This window comes from Platichthys flesus, chromosome 6 (genome assembly GCF_949316205.1).
Source record: "Platichthys flesus chromosome 6, fPlaFle2.1, whole genome shotgun sequence".
Classification (NCBI taxonomy): Eukaryota; Metazoa; Chordata; class Actinopteri; order Pleuronectiformes; family Pleuronectidae; genus Platichthys; species Platichthys flesus.
Genome location: NC_084950.1, coordinates 4180198 through 4200697, shown reverse-complemented (window position 1 = coordinate 4200697; position 20500 = coordinate 4180198). Strand labels below are relative to the sequence as shown.

Below are 20500 nucleotides of genomic sequence, written 5' to 3'. Positions count from 1 at the left end.
GGGCAGCGCGTCACCATGGTTACCTGCTCCTCTTCTTCCTCCTCTTGTTCATCACAACAGTCAACACGTTAATTATGATGCAAACATGACGATTCAGCGTTAATCTGATCTGTAATTGTGTCTGTATTACAGTTTGTGTCCTAGGGTCTTTGATGGTGTTGTATGGTAAATTCAGGTTTTTGTATTTTATGTGTTTTTAGATTTAGAGATCCTCAGGCTGAAATGAGCTGATAGCTAAATCTGACATTAATCATCTCTTTTCATTTTGAGATAATTGTTTTTGACCCTTTTATTTTTCATATAAAATAAATACAAAAAAAAATGTAATACACTTTTATCGCACTCTTGTCATTTTTTAATCCTCAATTGATCAAATTTTATTCGTAAAGCCCTTAATTACAAATCATAATTGTGTCATAGGTCTCAACGAGCTGCGACATCCTCTGTTCTTAACCCTCAATGAGAGACAGGAAAAACTACCAAAACAAGCACTGACAAATGAAGTGAGGAGTTACTGTCTGTAATGGTGGAGTATGCGAGTAGATATATTGTATAAACAAAATTAAAAATCGTCCTTCACACTGAATATTCAATTATTATTAAATTTTGATCTCACATTTTCATTTATGACTGTGCACTTATTTGTATCCACTTTTTATATCTTCACCACAGAGCTCCATGTGTGCGTTAACTATTCTTCAGGGTGCCCAACAAGAGGATCTGGAACTAACCATCAACTATAACCAACCCTCTGCCAAACTTTTCTATTCTGATGGCCTGACTCTATAAACATATTTTTTTCATTTTAGAATACAGATGTTCATTATCCACTGTACATTCAAAGGTCTTCTGCACAATTTAAGTTACCAACCACCAGTAGATGTTAACAGGTGTTAGTGGCCAACAGCAGATGTTAGGGATATAATATCAGTTTTGCACCATAACGTTATTAGCTAAGTGTTTTTGGCCTTGTAATCAACAATACGAGCTTACAATGAGCCTTAAGGTAAATCTGACTGGCTACTGGTTTGTATGGCAGCAATATGAAGCCTTGTGTCCCACTCAGTAGATCAGACATCATACCTCTCTGCCTTTTTAAACTAAACACTTTACCATTTTAGAACATAGGACTAGATGGAGAAGATCCTTTGTATGTTCTACCACACTAATTAATGACTACCACCAGTTGATGTCAGCCGATGTTTGGGACATATCTTCAGTCGAGTACCTCAGTGTCATCAGGTGTTCCAGCCTTTTAAATACAGATATGTGATGAATAATACATATGATTTGGGCATATGCAATGTATAATATATATATATAATCTGGGTATATTTGATATATAATATATATAATCTGGGTATATGTGACGTCTTATATATAATGTAGGTATATTTGATGTATAATATATATAATGCAGGTATATTTCATACATAATATTTATAATGTTGATAAAAAGAAATTAGTTAAAATCAATGAAATTATGTCAAATTTGTAGAAAGTTCAGATTTGCTCCAATCCACCCTTGACACCCATGACCAACAGGTGGCGGTATTACACGTGTAAGACCGCCAGAAGAAGAACTCCTCCTCTTCCTCCACCTCCTCATTCTTCTCCTCCTAGTGGAGGCAATGTTGGAATAACGCCTGGAGAAAACCTCACGCCTTCTCTCTCACTGTATAGAGGTCTTTTTTGGGCGCATGCAGGTGAAGTTACGGTTATTTTAAAATGTCGTCCTGGCCGAAATCATCCGCAGGTTCCCGGCGGGCTCCACCGAACCCGAACGGGAGGTAAGCCGTGTTGCAAATGTAGCATTAGCAGCTAGCATGGCTGGTAGCAGCCACAACACAAGACAGTTGTTGTTCTTACCAAGCGATTTATAGATCTCCTTTCCACTGCTGCAAGGGGAGAACACGTTGTGTTGCTGTTTGAAGCCGTCGTTGAAATGCCTTCATTTTGTGATGCAGTGCCCAGAAACGTCGGTTCCGGAGAGGAGCCCCTTACCCGGGCAGAGGAGACGAGAGGGGCGACGAGCTGAAGGATGTCCTGGACAGGTACGAGCTCAGAACCGTTCAGCCAGGATCCAACACCCACTCAGTCCGAACCCCCGCTGGGTAGCATCCACCTGCTCAGAGTGACAGGGGCTGAGAAGACAGCTGCACTGTAGAGGGGCTTCTGTTTCCTAAGTCTGACTTCTACAATCAGACAGAAGGACGACAAGGTGTCACATAACTTTGGTTTCAGATGTGTCATCGTGCATCTTCTTAGTTAAAGACAACAGGAGTCAATGATGTGACGTGGTCCCAGTCAGAGAGTTTAACCCTGACTTGATAATAAGTATTGATTGTATCTGACACCATAGAACAGGGGGATTCAACTCAAATTTAAAGAGGTCCAGTTTGTTGAAGCAAAGGCCCGGGAGATCGAGATGTGTAACTATTTAGAGTCATATATATTTAAGTAGCCTAGTAGTTATATCAGCATCTGAATGTACTTACTACCTGACTGTCAAATCAAATTGATTCAAAAACTTTTTGACAATATTTATTCTCACGTAACGTAGAACTGAACATGTATGTATAATGCAGATATCTGTAATGTTATCTCATTAACTAAATCAGAGTAAGGCAGCATTTCAAAATAAGAGAAAATAAATATATTGTGAAAACTGTGCATGTTCAAATAAAGGGCTTAACTTCAGAAAAATGAAATAAAGGGAGCAAAAGCTATCATTTCAATTTCACATCTTGACTCAAAAGTCTCAACCAATTGTACAGATAATACATATTAACACATCTGAACAATTGAACAGTTTTATAATCACTTTCTTCACCTCTTATATCCCACTCCCCCACTTTTTTCCTCTGTTTCTCTCCCTTTCTCCATCTCACTCCTATTTCTCCACTTTCTCCGTCTCACTCCTCTGTTTATCACTCCTCTGTTTCTCTCCCTTTCTCCGTCTCACTCCTGTTTCTCAACTTTCTCCTTCTCATTCCTGTTTCTCCACTTTCTCTGTCTCACTCCTGTTTCTCCACTTTCTCCGTCTCACTCTTCTGTTTCCCCACTTTCTCCGTCTCACTCCTTTTTCTCAACTTTCTCCTTCTCATTCCTGTTTCTCCACTTTCTCTGTCTCACTCCTGTTTCTCCACTTTCTCCGTCTCACTCTTCTGTTTCCCCACTTTCTCCGTCTCACTCCTGTTTCTCAACTTTCTCCTTCTCATTCCTGTTTCTCCACTTTCTCTGTCTCACTCCTGTTTCTCCACTTTCTCCGTCTCACTCTTCTGTTTCCCCACTTTCTCCGTCTCACTCCTTTTTCTCAACTTTCTCCTTCTCATTCCTGTTTCTCCACTTTCTCTGTCTCACTCCTGTTTCTCCACTTTCTCCGTCTCACTCTTCTGTTTCCCCACTTTCTCCGTCTCACTCCTTTTTCTCAACTTTCTCCTTCTCATTCCTGTTTCTCCACTTTCTCTGTCTCACTCCTGTTTCTCCACTTTCTCCGTCTCACTCTTCTGTTTCCCCACTTTCTCCGTCTCACTCCTTTTTCTCCACTTTCTCCGTCTCACTCCTGTTTCTCCACTTTCTCTGTCTCACTCCTCACTTTCTCCGGCTCTTTTTGGCGGTAGGATAAAAACATATCTCTGATACTTCATCAGGATGTGTGACATCATAACACTGTAGTGTGGCCAGCCCAAGGCAAATAACTTCTTTTTGTTATATTTGTGAAGTGCAGAACAAGTTCACACAACTCTTTCAGGAAAGATTAGCCTTTGTTCAAATGTCAGTATGCGTCATTATACAAACTTCAAACAGTTATTGTGGGATGTGCAACAGTTATAGCAAATACTAAATCCGTATTTAGTAAAGCCACGTTTTATTAATCAGCACTTTTCTTTCAGCTATGAAGAACGAGAGCAAATTCAAAACTTCACTGGAAGTGTAAAGTTTGAGGGATTCAAGCATCAGTCGAATGGTGAGATGTTTTGTTTTAATATTTTGTTCTCAATGCAAATACAAAAAGAAAACAATTTAAATCCCTGCAAAATGTATCCGTATGAAAATGCATCAAACTGCATTTGTTCAATAATCACCTCCCAATATGAAGTCTACATGAAATCCATTAAAATATAAATGATCTCCCTGCATAACACCCTGTTTCCCACCCTCAGCCAAACCAGAGAACTCCACTCCAGCAGACCGACGTAAAACCCTGTACCAGAAGTTCTACAGACAAGTGCAGGAGGAGAGGAAGCCTCCGGACTGTGTGGTCATGTCTGTCACCAACCAGTGCCTGTGAGTACCTGGAAAAAACCTGTAAAACTATAAGCAGTGGAAGTTCTGGCCGCTTTTCCCGGTTAGGTTTGGGAGTGTATACCCTGTTTCCAGTCAATTAGACAAAAGTGATGGATGTCATTTAACTAACTGTTTTGAAAGAGTCAAACGTTTGTGTACAAGAAACACAAACAGGCTCTGTGGTTCAGACTGACCCCCCTCCCCCCTGTAAGGCTTTTTTCCACCTGTATATGAAATTTGAGGAGATAAAGAATAGACATGCTCATAACTGAGAGCAAAGACTTTAGTCCTGTGTTATTCAGACAAGAGGATCTGGTTTCTCTCAGTTCTTCAGGTTCTTTCCTGTGTTTTAAAAGCCACTCTACTGTGAAGCTGCAGATCACTGGGGCGTCGCACTGATGATTGGATGATTGTCCTTCTCCTGAGCTTAATCTCATTTAGATCGTTGTCATGGCTGTAGTGTATTGAGTGTAGATTGAGGAGGGGGGAGTTTACTGGAACTCAAGACAAATATGAAAAAGTAGTCTGCATGTTTTAAGAATGCACTGTTTGTATAAAAAAAACACTTCTGAATCTTTAAATGTCTTCTGCTGCTGATTACATTGTATTAGTTTTGTTCGTGGTCCAATCTACTAAGATAGAGTTTGTCTGGTCTAGTTCTCAATGGTAAAAATATAGAATATTCTTGTTATTTAATTTTAAAGCCTTGTGATGCTTCCACAAATCATAAAAAGTCATAAAACTGTTGAACATAACCAGTTCATCCTGTGTGTATGTGCACTTGACAGCAGCTCTTCAACCATCAATCATGAAGAGAAACACCCCTTTTTAAAGTGTTGATAGGCCCAGGTTGCTTTCTATTTTGTGTTAAATTATATTTATCAAGGTCCCCTACAACAACAATATAACAAATTGAACGATTCTCAAGTTAGTTTGTTATTCTACCTACTTGTATGTGCCTGGTATCCTCAGGAGACCATGTTGCAACAGATAGACATATAAATAGACGTTCCACAAAATCCAGATTTCACCAACTTCATTTAATACACACAGTTATTTCTGTTCCAGGTTTGAAAGGACACATCTCTATTTGCCCTTCACACAAAATATATATATACACACACATCAAAACCAAAAGACATAACAAATGTAAACTCTATGAAAACTGGACTGTGTTTTAGTGGGTTTTCAGGATTTTCTATAACCTCTATGGTTTAACAGTAATAAGTCAGATCACTATCCACAAATAAATGGACATCATAACCAAGGTTCTATTTAGTTCTGCATATTAAAAACATGTAATCAATGCTAACATTGTAATGCACTTTTAAAACTGTCAAACACACACCCGTGTCCACTGAGGTCTCTCATTGAAATGTTCTTATTTACTTTACATATTAAACATGAATCCCACTTTCTCAAATACATGCTTTTTACATACACTTACATACAAAAGTCAAATGTTCTTTCTGTTTTTAAAACACTGTTTTTTTTTTTTTTAAGGTTGCACACATCTCATACTCAAACACCTATAATTGAATCAACCCTCCAGCCAAGAGATGACACTTCTGTGCATGCTGTTTTATTTTCTCAAGGCTTATTATGCTTGGACCTGCAGTTGTTAGGGTTGGTTTAAGCTAATTTAACACAATATAAACCCAAGAGGCTTTTGAAACCTGCTTATGATAGCAAAAAAACACAAACATGCTGTTTTGAAGGTTAAAAGTGGCCATGGCAGTTGTAGCCTGCTAAGATGATTTTGGCTTCCAGTGAATTATAATTGATCTTTTATAGGTTAATATATATTTAACCTAACGCCCACTTTAAACTTAACTCCAGACATGATAGATACAAAAATGTATACAAGTTCCACCCAAAGCTCCCTCACTGATATAATTAAGGTTTCTCCACCTTTCAGTTCAGTCAATATAGAAATGTCAAGTTAACAAAGTGTTTCTCTTCCTCTCAAAGGGATTACCCCAAATCGCTAAGCCAGTGCTTGCAGGAGCGTGGCCTGTCAGTGGAAATGCTCTACCTTCAGGCGGAGACAGGCCTGACCCGGGCCCTGCAGGACGTCCGAGCAGAAGGCTCCCCGTTATGTATTCTGGTGGAGCAGACAAACATAGCTCTGTCCTCCTGCACTGTTATCATATTCTCAGACTCCCTCAAAAGTAAGTCGGTACCCCTCGTACTCCTTCCAGTCCACCTCAGTAACAACTCTCCATCCCTCTCTCAGCCTCAGCGCTCAAATGTGGTCTACGTCTATTCTGAATCCTCTTTGAACACTTAATCTTCTACAGACTTCTTGTCAACCCAAATAAAAACAAGAAATGCAACCATTAAAACTCACAAAGTACAATTCTGCACTCAACCTGTGTGCCTAGAACATTTGTATTCATTATTTAAATTTCAGCCCAAGTCATCAAATCACACAGGATTCTACCAGTGACTGTTGAATAAAGATGGTGAGACAAGCACTTCACCACTTGCGAGTACGTCTCAGCTGTTATTCAAAAGTAATAAATACTAAATTTAGAAGAATTATCATTTGAACATTATTTGGTCCATGTCCTAACTGTTAACATGGAGGAGGCGGGATTTAGGCCCTTTACTGTAGCCAGCCACCAGGGGGCAAACAGGATGATTTGGCTGTTACTGTGGGAGCTGCCATGTCGACTATCTTTATAAACATAAAGATATACACAACAATCTACATCAGTTCATTAGAGAACATTACATAACCAACAAAACTGAATAAAGTGTAAAACATGAAGTGCCATGCCTAATTCACAAAAACTGATATTTTCAACTCACACCAACATAATACAAATATAAGAGATGCATCATATATAACAAGAACATCAAAGATATATAATGATGTTACACTGAAAACAAAGTAGATGAACTTAATGTTTTTGTCGTGTTTACTCAACCAAAGATCCAATCACTGAATGTTTGAGCTAAAGCAGATAAAATAAGGCAATTTGTTGTCGATAAAAACATGACAAATATTAAAGTCACTGATAAATGTTCATCTTAACACAACTTGCATGCCCCTCCTCACCTACTTCTTCCAATCATCAAAAACACGCATTCAAAAGTACCTTTTTCAAAGTAACCACCAAAGCATCAATTCATTAACTCCATCCGTTCGGTCACATCAAACAAAAAGCATTTCAGAGTGAACTGAGTGAACTGTAAGAACGCCGCGGGTTGTTCTGCTAAAGCTACAGCTTTAGATTTGTCTTATTTCAACTCTTTCCCCCCCCTGCAGTCGACTGCCACCTCACAACTAACCCCCTCATTTCCCCCTCAGTCCATCGCAACATGCCCAAAGACCAGGCCATGGACTTTGTCTCAGCCGAGCACAGCCGGGGACTCGTCAAAGAGCGCCCCCCGAGGGACCCTGCCGACATTGCAGCACAGGCGTCGCAGCTGCTGGATGATTTTCTAGATCGGGAAAAGATGGAGCGCCACAGCGTTCCCACTGATACACGCACGCTCCTCACGCTGTTAGCTGAGGGGGTGCATCTCTACCCCGAGGAGCTGGAAACCATCTCAGAGTACGTCAGGGCCCGACAGGAGCACATCCAAGGTGATTACAGCGAAGTGTCTGGAAGAGCCGGGTGCCGAGTCAGTTTTATAGACAGCACCTTTAAACTCTTATCTCATCCTGTTCTAGTCGTTTGGGTCACATCTTCTCTTCCTGTTGTGAGTCTTTAATTTTGATTTCCTCTTTTCTTTCCAGCCTCCAACAACGAGGGGGAGAAAGGGAGCATGTTACCTCCAGGACTGGGGAAACCTCCTCCTCTGCTCCCCACGCCACCGGGACCCCCTCAGCCTCAGCCTGGAGACGGGCCCATGATGGACCACTCTCCACCTCCACGCCCACCTCTCCTGCCTTCACCAGGTTAGACCAGCCAACCGGAACATTCACATTTCCATAATAACAATAAAGACCAGTCATGTGGAGGCCTCTTGTAGATATAGAAGCCATTTTTAGGCCTTGCTCTTTTGGAAAACACCAGACCCACCTGGGTTTTAATGCATTTTCGTTCAAGTGCAAAGGGGTGTAATGATTCTGAAACACACTGAAACTGGGATATAAAAGTCCACCATCTTAAATCGATAAGCTCTTATTATTAATTATGCACCATGTACAATAACATACTTCTTTCTCTCTCTTTTTTAAGGTTCATATCCCAAAACCAAACCTCCGCCACTTCTGTCCTTGCATGGGCTTCCTGGTCCATCACTAGGGGGCCAATCTCAACGAGGCCCTCAACTCCAGCACAACCTCTTCAACGGCCCTGGCGGGAATCGAGGGCCCCTATTGCACCATCCTCCTTTATTTCACCAAGGTCCCAGGGGCCCTCACAATATTCGGGGCCCCCCTCCCTCCCTAAAGAGTTCCCGTCCTCCACTTCTCTCTTCTCCAGGTGGGTCACGTAGGACTTCTTCCTCCACCTTTTGTCTTTGTCTTGTTATTATACATTGAAAACAGGACACTGTATATAAACAAATACAGTTTTAAATTAATGTATATCTTTTGTCTTTCCCCTCCTCTCTCTGATAAGGTCCCCCTCTCCCTCGGCTGAGTGGCCCCCGACACTAAGAACAGAGACCCACAGGCGCACATGCAGTGTTACACATGCAGACCACCAGCAGTCTTTCATTTGACCTAACTCTAGAACAGAACACTCCTGGCCTCTGCGTAGGATTCCTCTTGTGACCTTGAGAAAAAGTAGAAAAGTTGGTATTTAATGTCTGACTTTATCGTCTTGTGATTGTGGACGGATTGACAGCGGACACCAGGGAGTATTCTGAAGATGATGATCATGCTGAAAATGTTCTAATGTCATTCTTGTTTTTCTCTAACCCAAACTGTTAAATCCACCCTGAAATAACCATGTTCCAGTTGGGAACCTAATCCTTTGTGGTGTTGGTGTCAGTCTGACTCACGACCTGCGCAGGGGGAACGTTTACGGTCAAATGCAAAAAAAAAAATCCTGGAAAACTGGTTCTTATTTATAAAAAATCAAACAGGCTAAAGCTGTTGGTGGTCCCATGATGGCAGTAGGACATTAACTTGTTCTGTAAATTATGAATATAAATATGTTGTTCACTGTTCAACAGGGTTTCAGGATGGTGCTTGACATTTCAAGGATTCTCCCGAGGAGAGAAATCCAATAATGAGTTTGTTTGTAATCTGCGTTCTTGCCTCGGATTTTTTGTCAAACTTTATTTTTTTGACGTCAAGATAGAAAAAAAGTTGAATGGCTTCCAGGCTACAGTTGCATATACTTCTTATGGCACCTTTCACGACAATTCAACATATATTTTAATTTATTACCTTCGGTTGTACTTTCTTTACTTCACTTTGTTCAAGTGGCACAAAGAACACAGAGCTGAGGACGGAGGCTGCCTCTGAAATCTGGAGTTTGGGAATTTTTGTTTTGTCACCCACCTTAAAATAAAACTCAGATGTTTTTGTAACATGGAAGCAAAGCGGCAACTAGAAGCGTTTCCCAGGATAAAGTAAAGGAAGACAAACTTTGTGTATTTTTTCGCTGTCATTAATTTATGCAAAAGCCGAGTGAACAAATATCCTTACTTTGCAGTGGGACCCGAATTCTGTTGATTTGTCAGTAAAAGGATTAAAAAGTGTTTTTCATTCATTGTTTATCAGCTCTGCTGTTAAATGTTTCTGTTTAGATTAGTTTAAATTGTCATTAATCTTTGCTTTTTCTAATAATTGGGAAAAACTAACAACTTAACTCCTTAACATCCATTTAACACTTTATTTCTGTCTTTGTGTTGTTGATTAGTTCTATTTATTTTTGTCTCATTGCTCGAGTGTGTAGCATTTTCAGACTTTTTTGGGTTTTGTGAATAATCCTTGTGAGGCGCTCGTGAACTGAGTCCCAGCTCGTAGTGAACACATGTCTGTTTGTGACTCTGCCGGTGACACGTCCTCTGTGCGTGTTGAACATTTGTCTCCAGTGCCGTGAACCCGTGTTGGGAACCAGTGCCGTGAACCCGCCCACGTTAAGTGTGAACCATCAGAGTGTGAAAGATCATCGCTGACACAACAGAGAGCAGAGATCTGTGAGGGGGAGAAAACAGCTTTTCTTTTAAACTGCTCAACATTTTGTCCAGTTTTGTAGATAATTTTTAAATCCTGTATTCTCTTTCTTTCATTTTTTTTTATAAAAACAATATAAAGTGTAAATGTTCAACAACTGTCTGCTGTGGAGTATTTGTGATGTTTTCTTTGTGTGTCAGTTTCGGGGTTTAACGGGTTTTCAGGAGGAAGAGAAACACGTTTTAATAATTGTGTGTTTTTTCTTTTATTTATGAGAATTGACCATTAGACTTCACATCAAGATAATTGTATACACACCAATTATTGCAGTTTGCAGGAGTAAGTGCAGGAATGGCCCACTGGCCGGAGGAGAAAGGATGAAACTGCAGCTTTTAAACTCTAGAGGGCGCCACACTCCTGCTCTTCTTTCCATACAACAGGAGGAGAGCGTTTCATCTGCAAAATCCTCAGCCTGTAAACTGAATCACACACTGCTACACAACGTTTAACGGAAATGTGTTTTGAATTTTACATGTTACTGGCAAGACAAGGAAATATGCTTCCTGAAGAAACGTGTCAATTCCTTTCTATCTATTACAATCAGTGTTCTTGCTTATTTCCATCCATGTAAGGGTTTTATTTGTGCAATAGATTTTAGTTCCCTGTGATTTTCTGTAATAATTTGAGACCAACACACAGAGGGTTCATCTGAGTGTGTCTCTTCCTCTTCTTCCTCCTCCTCCTACTCCTCTTCTCTTCCAGCTGTGGGTGCACTGCTGCGAGGCGCCATCAGCTCAGGAAGTAATGGACAACTGTCTCCACCTCATTACTCCAGCCTACACACACACACACACACACAGACACACACTGGACACAATGTGGTGCGTGTAAAAGTTGTTTGTGTGCAGAAATAACAGCGAGTATCTTACATTTATATTTAAGGCGTCTTCATCTGTAAGAAATCAGGATTTCCTAAATTACGTGAGTGAGTGTGTAAAATTACAAAAACCTATAAGCACAAGATGTTGCTTGTTTATTTACAAAATAAATAAAAATAATTTTTCAGAATGTGTCACTGGATTGTTGTTTTTTAATGTTGATGCATTTATGTTTATTTCACCTCAGGGTTGCAGGTGGTGAATCAGCAGAGAGGAGTATTGTTATGGAGCAGAAACATAAGATAGAGAAGAAAATTACTTAAGGAAAGTACCTTAAAATTTAACTCAAATGCCAGGTGAAATATAACAAAGCAGTAAAATGTACAGTGTTATATAAGTTATTAAAACACTTTCCCTTGTCCCCCCCCCCTTATTTTCTTAAAAACCTCATGATAGAAATGGACAGATTCTAAACCCTGACTCCCCCACATGTACATTTACTTTTCCTCCTCCGTCCTCTCATCAACCTGTCAGCACTGTTTCCTCCTGTTCCTCCTCCTCTTACCGAAACCATCCCTCTGTCATTCCAGCAGAGTCACCCTCTAACCAGAAGGTCGGCGGTTCGATCCCAGTCTTCCCCATCTGTGGGCTGAAGTTCCCTTGGGCAAGATACTGAACTCCCACCCTCCCGAAATGTTTCAAAACCTCCATCATCATACCTGTGCCAAAGGAGTCATCTCCATCCAGCTCCGCTGTGACTGCATACTATGTTTTACTGTGTCCTATGTTTTGAGTACTTAATATGTTGTGTACTTGTATGTCCTGAGTACTTATATGTTAACACTGGGGATCAGAGAGTTGACTCTAACTTTCTTTTTGTATAAACACAGAACATTTACCATGTGATTAAAAATAAAGAGTTTAACAAACCGCCCTGACTCGTCTCCCATTCCCTTGTTGCTCCCCCCACCTCCATCTCCTTTTCTCTGTACCCTCCTCCTCCTCCTCCCCCTCCTTTCTCCCCTGGATATCAATCAGAATCTATCACTCCACCTCTTCCTGCTGCTGTTGTGTCAGAATTCACAGGAACTTCATCAGATGGGAAACTGTTTCATTGTTACATCGAACCCTGGCTGTGTGTGTGTGTGTGTGTGTGTGTGTGTGTGTGTGTGTGTGTGTGTGTGTGTGTGTGACTGTGTGTGTCAGCATGCCAGGCCTGTGTGGTAGAATTAATGGAATGCACACACACCTCCTCGCCACCCAGCGTCACGTGAAGGCGTGCACACACGACCGGCACCTTTCCTCCCATCACTGCCATCACACACACACACACACACACACACACACACACACACACACACACACACACATGCATACACACATTAGGGTGTTAATTGTTGTGATAACACCTTCCAATAACAAGGCTCTAATTATCAACATGTTTGGCTGTTGGAGTGTGTATCTGGCACTAGTCTGTGGATCATGGGGTGAGCGTGCTTGAGTGTGTGCCAGTATGAGGTGTGGCACCAGGGGAAGAAGGTTTGATGATTTAGAAATGTGCTCTATATGTGTGTGTGTGTGTGTGTGTGTGTGTGTGCGTGTGTGTGTCTGTGTGTGTCTGGGCTGTGTACTGTTAGGGGCAATGATGTCTCAGTTTCAATCCACATTTGCATATGACAGGGGATCTTTTGTCCTCTGCATCTCTTGGTTTCCACGCAGACACACAACTATCACACATCATCTCTCATGTTCACATGTTTGGCAAATTCAAAATTAACAAAATTCATCTGAACCCGCGGAGCCTCTGCTCTTCCCTGGAAAGCTGCAAATAAAGAAATGTGTTCACACTTACAGCTACCAGAGGTCCTGGAAGATGAATGAAGATCTCTCCAAAGAGCTCCTATCTGAGACCTGTATGAATTATTCTTTATTAAAGCAGGAATATTTGACATGGGGAGTAAATATTTAATCCACTGTCGGTTAAAGGATGGGTTCATATTTCTCAAGGCTGACATAATACAACAGAGCAACTTTTTACTGGATTCTACTGGATTATTTTAAAACACAAATGTTTTTGTTCTCGTTGCCAAAGAAGAGATAAATCGATTATTATGATGATAACTTAAACTCCCTCCTTTGATATGGTAAACCTCTCCGCTGTGGTCTTGTGTCTGACCTTTGACCTGCACCTGCAGCAACACACTCCCACTCAGTGCAGCCTGAACAACCGGAGCATCTTCTGCAAAAACACAATATGAAGAGATGCAAGTTTCTGTTTCATCAGTCATGTGTGAGCTCAACATTGTGTAAGATGTCTTTGTTTCTACTGATCCCAAACAGAATACGGGTGTGAGCCTCTTCTGGCCAAAACAGAATGGAGGTGAACCTATAGTGGCTCATTTGTAAAATAGCAAATGTGGCCTGAATATCCCAAAACCCATGAATCTTAATGAAAACAATCAAGAATGAAAAGGACTGGTAGCAGCTGATCGTAGATTATTAATACAACCATTCTCTTATGTAATTCAAACATTAACACCATTTCATCTTTGTTAGACACTCTTCTCTTTTCTCATCAGTGTTGTTATTTTATTGCTCTGCTACTCGTGGCATCGATTGCTTCTGTCTGTGCTGGGTCAGGGTTCCTTCACATGCAGCTCTCTGAGGTTGCTGTGTTTTTCTTCTCCTGGTTAAACCTGAATTTGCTGGTTTTTACTGACTCATGCTGAGGGTTGAGTGGTTTGCTTGGTTGGTTTACTAGTCAGGAGTGTGGAGTTCAATTTAAAATGTTCTTCAATTCTTACAAGCAAACAAAACATACTAATCAAGATCTAATAATGAAATCTGAGATGTACATAGAATCAAATTATTATTATTATTTTGATAATATCACAATGTCCATCATGTAATGTTTCAGCATCTCTTTCGTCTTTATTCACCTCCTGGTTTCTGCACGGACACACACACGTACTGAATAGATCCTGAAATAGCAGAGCTCAGTGTAAACATCTCAGGATGAAGAGGCTGGCTGTCTGGGCTGGCTACCTGCCTGGCTAACTGTTTGGCAGCTTGGTTTGCTGGTTTAGCCGCCTGCCTGCCAGGCTGCTGCTGCTGCTGGGTGTACTGGGTGTACTGGGTGCACTGCAGCTGGTTGGCTTCCCGGCTGGTCGACTGTTTGACTGGCGGACTGGGTGAGGGAGCTGGCCACTTGCCTGACTGCCTGGCTGGCTGCGTGCCTGCTTGGCAAGCTGGCGGCCCCAGCTGTGTCCCGAGCCGGGCCCCTACGCCCCACCAGATCTTAATTGGGTTAAGTTTGTCCGCCACAGATAACACTTCCTCTTTCTTCTGAGAGTAGGAAAACAAGAAAACGGCCTGGCACTAATGATGCTCTTTAAACGGGCCTCCTTTCTGTTGAGGTAGAGGGAAATTAGGAAGAAGGGGGCGAGTTCCCCACAGAGAGCGACTGTTGGGGGAAATGCAGCATTGTGCCGAGCCGAGCGCTCAATGAGAAACCAGAGTACAAAGAAGAAGAAGGAGAAGGAAGGAAAGTGGATTTGGTTTCGCTCTCGTCGTCCTGTCACACTGCCACTGTTCCTTTTCAACGTCCCCTCGTGACTGAGGTAGACGGGACCCGGAGAGAAGGACACACACAGGAATACAGACGTGTCATTGTATGCATGTACGTGCATCCACTGCACACACACACCAGACACACACACAAACACTAACACACACACACATTTCCCCTTTTTTTGCTCAAAAGAAATGTAAAGAAATTGTTCTGTTCTTCCTTAGAAATCCAGCAGAACAATTATCGTGCTTTTTTCACAGACACAGTTTTCTTAAAGGGGAAGAAGCACTTGTGTATCATGCTCTCCATATTGGGGTTTAAAAGAGAATTAGACATTTTTGCTGCATTATTAAAGAACCAACCACACTTTAAAGATGTAATATTTAATAACGTTTATTAAAATGTCATAGAATCAAGACCTTTGTTACATATTTTGTTGACCTGCATACTTAATATTCTCCATATTCACAGTCCCTGAACCAGGTAAGAAACAAGGTGCACAGTGATGCTTTAACAATATATCATTTAGATTTAGTTTCTTTATTTAAAATATCCAACAATCTGAGTTATGGCAGCTGAAGTGTAACCTGAGAGGCTTTTTACATCTAGACAGAGCCAGGTCAGTTTCCCCTGCTTCAGTCTTCATGCTAAGAGAAGCTAAGCTAATCAACTGCTGGAGTAAAATGTAAATAAATTCTCAGAAATCTTTTCAGGCTTCGAATTTCTCAACTCCAGAGGCTGAAAAGAGGTTTGTGGTTTTTAAAGTGACGTTTTAAGACCAAGAAGTAAAACGTGTAAACAAAATTTGAATTAATCTCACCTCCATTCATTTGAGCCTTTATTTCCCCCCCGACTGCCACAGAGGCCGTCTCCCACATCAGCACAAACACTACATCTCAACTGTTTCTTATTACGTTCATCATCATCGACATCATCATCGCACTCATCATCACAAGCAGTGTCATCATCATCATCATCATCATCGCACTCATCATCACAAGCAGTGTCATCATCATCATAGCGATTGTCAACAATAACCACAAAGACGAAGCTCAAAGTCAAACCAGTGTCTTCATCAGAAGGATCCTAATCACCACAAGCATCATCATCATAACGGCCATATTCTGTGTCTCTGGAGACTTCAGACAGCTGGAGTCCTGCACACACACACACACACACACACACACACACGCACACACACACACGCAGGTGACACTGGGTGCAGAATAGCAGCCTGAACAAAAATGCTCAAAACAAATATTAATTAAAATGTTGATCTGCATCTCTGTTGTGAATATTTATTAAAAACTAACTGCAGGCTAAATGTTCTTGCTTGTTCTCACTTTCATATGCAGCCTACACACACACACACACACACACTCACACACACACACACACACTTGCACCAATTGCTGCTGCCCCCTGCAAGCGCACACAGTCGCTCATGCATACATAACGCACAGTGGGTTTGTGGGTTCACCGTATGCATCCGCAAATCCTCAGAATTTAAATTTTCAGGTTTGTAGATAAGCAGCACTGAGGATCCACGTACCTTGTGTCCACACAGAGGTAAACACATGTACACACACGTGCGTGTCACCGTGCATCCAGAACCACACTAAGTGGAGACAAAAGAATGTGGCTTTGTAGTATTTAAATCAGTTATGTCTAATTATTCCATGTAAAAATGGCTGATATCTGGAGCGAAAGCAACGAGATGGAACAGCGTTGTCTGCAGAGGGAGAAGACCTGGTGGAGCCGGTGAGAGTCCACAGGGTGAGAGAGAAAGAGAGAGAGAGAGAGAGAGAGAGAGAGAGAGAGAGAGAGAGTGCTTTGGGCTACATCAATATAACATTAACTCTATCCACCAGTGGCAGCCGGGCGAGCAGCACAATGGACCAATGTTTAGTGGAGCTTTGTGAGGGCGTGGAGAATAGACTGTGCTACCTCCTCACCTCAGGAACATCAGGCTCTGATACCAGCGAGATGGAGGGAACATGTGTGTGTGTGTGTGTGTGTGCAGAACGAAAGACCTAAGCAGAGCGAATCCACTGAACACATGCAGTTATTCTGCAGGTTCCCTCTGATGTGGAGACCCTGCTGTCGGCTCTCTGCTGCGTGTGGCCCTGACTCCGCACTCAGCTTCCAGTGGGTCCAATGTTTGCCGTGGATGCTCCCACACACACACACACACACACACACACACACACACACACACACACACACACACACACACACAATCTCTTGGTGTCATGTCATGTGACCGACGGCCATGACGCCGTGGTGCCAGTAGTCCACATTTACCTGTCCACTTTCATTAAATGGTCTGTGTCCCTCGGTGTAGTTCAAAGCCCTGGTGCTGCTTGCGATTGGCCCACAGACTGTGGGTGTGAATACAGACGTGGACTCTGGGTTCGTAAAGTGAAGCCAATGCGGAAGGGCCTGAAACCTGTATTCTCACAAATGCCCAGCAGGGGGCGACTTCACTGGTTGCAGAAGAAGACAGTTTCAATTGACGTTTGTGAGGAAATGTCTCTACTTCTCACTTGATTTATTATGAAGTGAACAAGAAGTTAATGGTCTCACTTACTAGTTTAAAGTCTCCTTCCATTCAGCACGATGTTCCTTTAGTAAATGATGGTCCCATTTAGAGTCACATAGACGATTAAACATGGAACGGATCAGCACATAGATACTGTGCAGTGTCCTCCACCTCTCTACAGGGACTCGGATCCCTGTTATTAGCTCATTCATACTTTTCAATGCTTTCTGAACATCAATGTTTCTCTCTGGCCAAGACCTGAAGTTTTCACAGTCAGACACCGTGCCTCTGCTTATTTTCACTCAATCTCTGGATGTTTATTTGATCATTTTTATGTTATTTCATTTCAGAGACACTCAACTATCGAGTAAAGGCAGCCTGATATTGCTTTTTGACATAACTTCAGATGACACTAAATACTTACAGAGAAGTCTGTTCTCAGGCATTTATTGGTTTATGTCTCCGGCAGGAAAAGTCCCTCAAACTTCTCTATCGCTGAGCTTCTTCCAACAAAACACACACATCTCGGCTCTTGTTAAATCGATGTAATATTTTTGCCATTCATTGAGTGCCCCTGAGGATGCTCGCCTCCCACTCTGAAAACCTATGGCCCAGACCAGAATATGCTGACTCAGACATTCGTTACAAAAAGAAAAGTATAGAGAATAGCAGAATTAACTATTTTCTACCAAAGTGGACAGTCTGACACCAAACACTCCAAATATCCTCATGAGTTATCATGAAAGATAACGACGAGAACAAGACACGTTCAACCAGTGGGGTTTGCTCAGAGCTAGTGTTATTCTCAACTCTACCACTGTGTGGTGCCAAAGTGAGAAAGCAAAATCCTCACGGTGGCTTTCAGAGTTAATGCCAATATTCAATAACTGGTATCAACATGCAAATCCATCACATAGCAGAATTGGCCCAACAATCCCCTTAAGAAACCACATTTACATTTACTAGATCAGGATTTTTTATTGGTTAAAATTGAGATCCATTAGGGTTAGGGTTAGGGTTGTGTCGCAATGTTAAAGAAAGTGAAAAAATGAATGTTTCCTTGAAATGTAGTTCTTCCTTGACTCACATCCTATCCCTCCACCAGGTTTTGTGTTAATCTATCAAGTAGCGTTCGCATCATCCTGCGAACCAACAAACAAACAGAGATAAAAACAAACCTCCGTAGCAGAGGTAACAAGACCAAGTAACACTTTCCAGAAAAGAGAGACGAGGTTTCGGCCTCCATCATCTTAATCCATACATCAGATTTTAAACATGTTTAGCAGTGGCCAGTTTAGATTGATCACATTATTTTCTTCTTTTAATATGAGTTTCAATTGACATATTAATAAATGCAAACTGCATATTCCCGATTCAGAGAGAGACCTGTTTGTTGATCCTCCTCTGAAGCAGCTCTACCTGAACCACAGAGCTGCCATCAGTATGTTCTCAGGTGTTTCTGGAACAAACCTTGAATGCTGATATTTTCGGGCGGATTTGCTCTTGAGGAGTTGTGGCGAAATCCAAACACACACGCAATTAGTTTTTCCATTTTCCAGTTTGAGCAGCGGCCATTGGAGACTCCACCCACAGAGGTCAGAGCAGCCGGGTCAAAGGTCAACAGAGTCAAACTCTCAGTGCCCCCTCGCTCTGCAACCGTGGATATCTGCACGGAGCACTCACAACACAACACACTCACAATAATGCCTCCAATATATTGTGTGCACAATAGCTACATTTTTTAATAATGTGAGGCAGTGAGGTTGCTGTCTTTTGTGTCCGTCTCATTCTGATTCTGTTCACCGATTTTAACATGTATTAGATTTTCTTCACTGTAAAGTTTCTGTTTGATGAAGATCATTTCACAGTGGGGATAAGATTTAAATATTTGAATGTCACCATCAAACCCAAGTACATTCTTAATTTATCATATATTCATCACTTGTTTCAGGGCGAACATCCCAAAATACATTTTGACTGCTCTGTACTACTACACAGTTAAATGCTTTTGAATTAGATTTTGTACATACTCACGTTGGAGTGATTTCATCTTCATGGCTTCCTGATGATGAAAGGGAACAAAGAAATGCAGTGAAGGCATAAATGCCCAAAACAAATTAACTTAAATGTTAATGCACAACAATTAAACATAGTATCTGTCATGAGATTTATAGCTTTAATGGTAAACAGCTAGAATCAGTTACTTAATACTGCAAATACTAGTATATATAAATACTACTGCTGATGGACAAGATGATGATGATGATGATGATGATGATGATGATGATGATGATGATGATGATGATGCCCCTTCTATGAATAAAAGTTTGAATCATTCAAAATTTAACGTTTTCTTTTCTGGACTCATGTCTCACCCTTTCAATACGTTTTTAGGAAAACATTTTGTGGTTTATGTGTAATCCTGCTGATTGTCCAACCGACCAAGAAATGAACCAACAAACTAATTAATCAACCAACCAACCAACCACCTGACCAATTAACAAACAAACAATCCAACCAACCAACAATTGAATCAACCAACCAACCAACCAACCAACTGACCAATTAACAAACAAACAATCCAACCAACTGACCAATTAACAAACAAACAATCCAACCAACCAACAATTGAATCAACCAACTAACCAACCAACCAACTGGCCAATTAACAAACAAACAATACAACCAACCAACCAACCAACTGACCAATTAACAAACAAACAATCCAACCAACCAACAATTGAATCAACCAACCAACCAACTAAGTGACCAATTAACAAACAAACAATCCAACCAACCAACTGACCAATTAACAAACAAACAATCCAACCAACCAACAATTGAATCAACCAACCAACCAAACAACCAACTGACCAATTAACAAACAAACAATCCAACCAACCAACCAACTGACCAATTAACAAACAAACCATCCAACCTACCAACAATTGAATCAACCAACCAACCAACTGACCAATTAACAACAAACAATCCAACCAACCAACAATTAAATCAATCAACCAACCAACCAACTGACCAATTAACAAACAAACAATCCAACCAACCAACAATTGAATCAACCAACCAACCAACTAAGTGACCAATTAACAAACAAACAATCCAACCAACTAACC

General features: G+C 41.2%; 1 protein-coding gene across 1 annotated transcript; it reads left to right on the top strand.

Moving 5' to 3' along the window:
* The first annotated feature begins 1616 nt into the window (after positions 1 to 1616).
* Positions 1617 to 10533, top strand: si:ch211-216l23.2 (uncharacterized protein LOC565061 homolog). Its single transcript, XM_062390532.1, has 9 exons — positions 1617 to 1790; positions 1968 to 2054; positions 3897 to 3970; positions 4167 to 4290; positions 6262 to 6461; positions 7607 to 7885; positions 8039 to 8200; positions 8484 to 8729; positions 8868 to 10533. The coding sequence occupies exons 1-9, from the start codon at positions 1729 to 1731 to the stop codon at positions 8903 to 8905; spliced, it is 1272 nt and encodes a 423-aa protein (XP_062246516.1). The 5' UTR covers positions 1617 to 1728; the 3' UTR covers positions 8906 to 10533.
* Positions 10534 to 20500: the final 9967 nt, after the last annotated feature.

Coding starts and splice junctions, on each gene's coding strand:
- si:ch211-216l23.2 (XM_062390532.1), top strand. CDS start 1,729: ATGTCGTCCTGGCCGAAATCATCCGCAGGTTCCCGGCGGGCTCCACCG. Junction 2,055..3,896: donor CTGAAGGATGTCCTGGACAG/GTACGAGCTCAG, acceptor CTTTTCTTTCAG/CTATGAAGAACGAGAGCAAA. Junction 8,730..8,867: donor TCCACTTCTCTCTTCTCCAG/GTGGGTCACGTA, acceptor CTCTCTGATAAG/GTCCCCCTCTCCCTCGGCTG.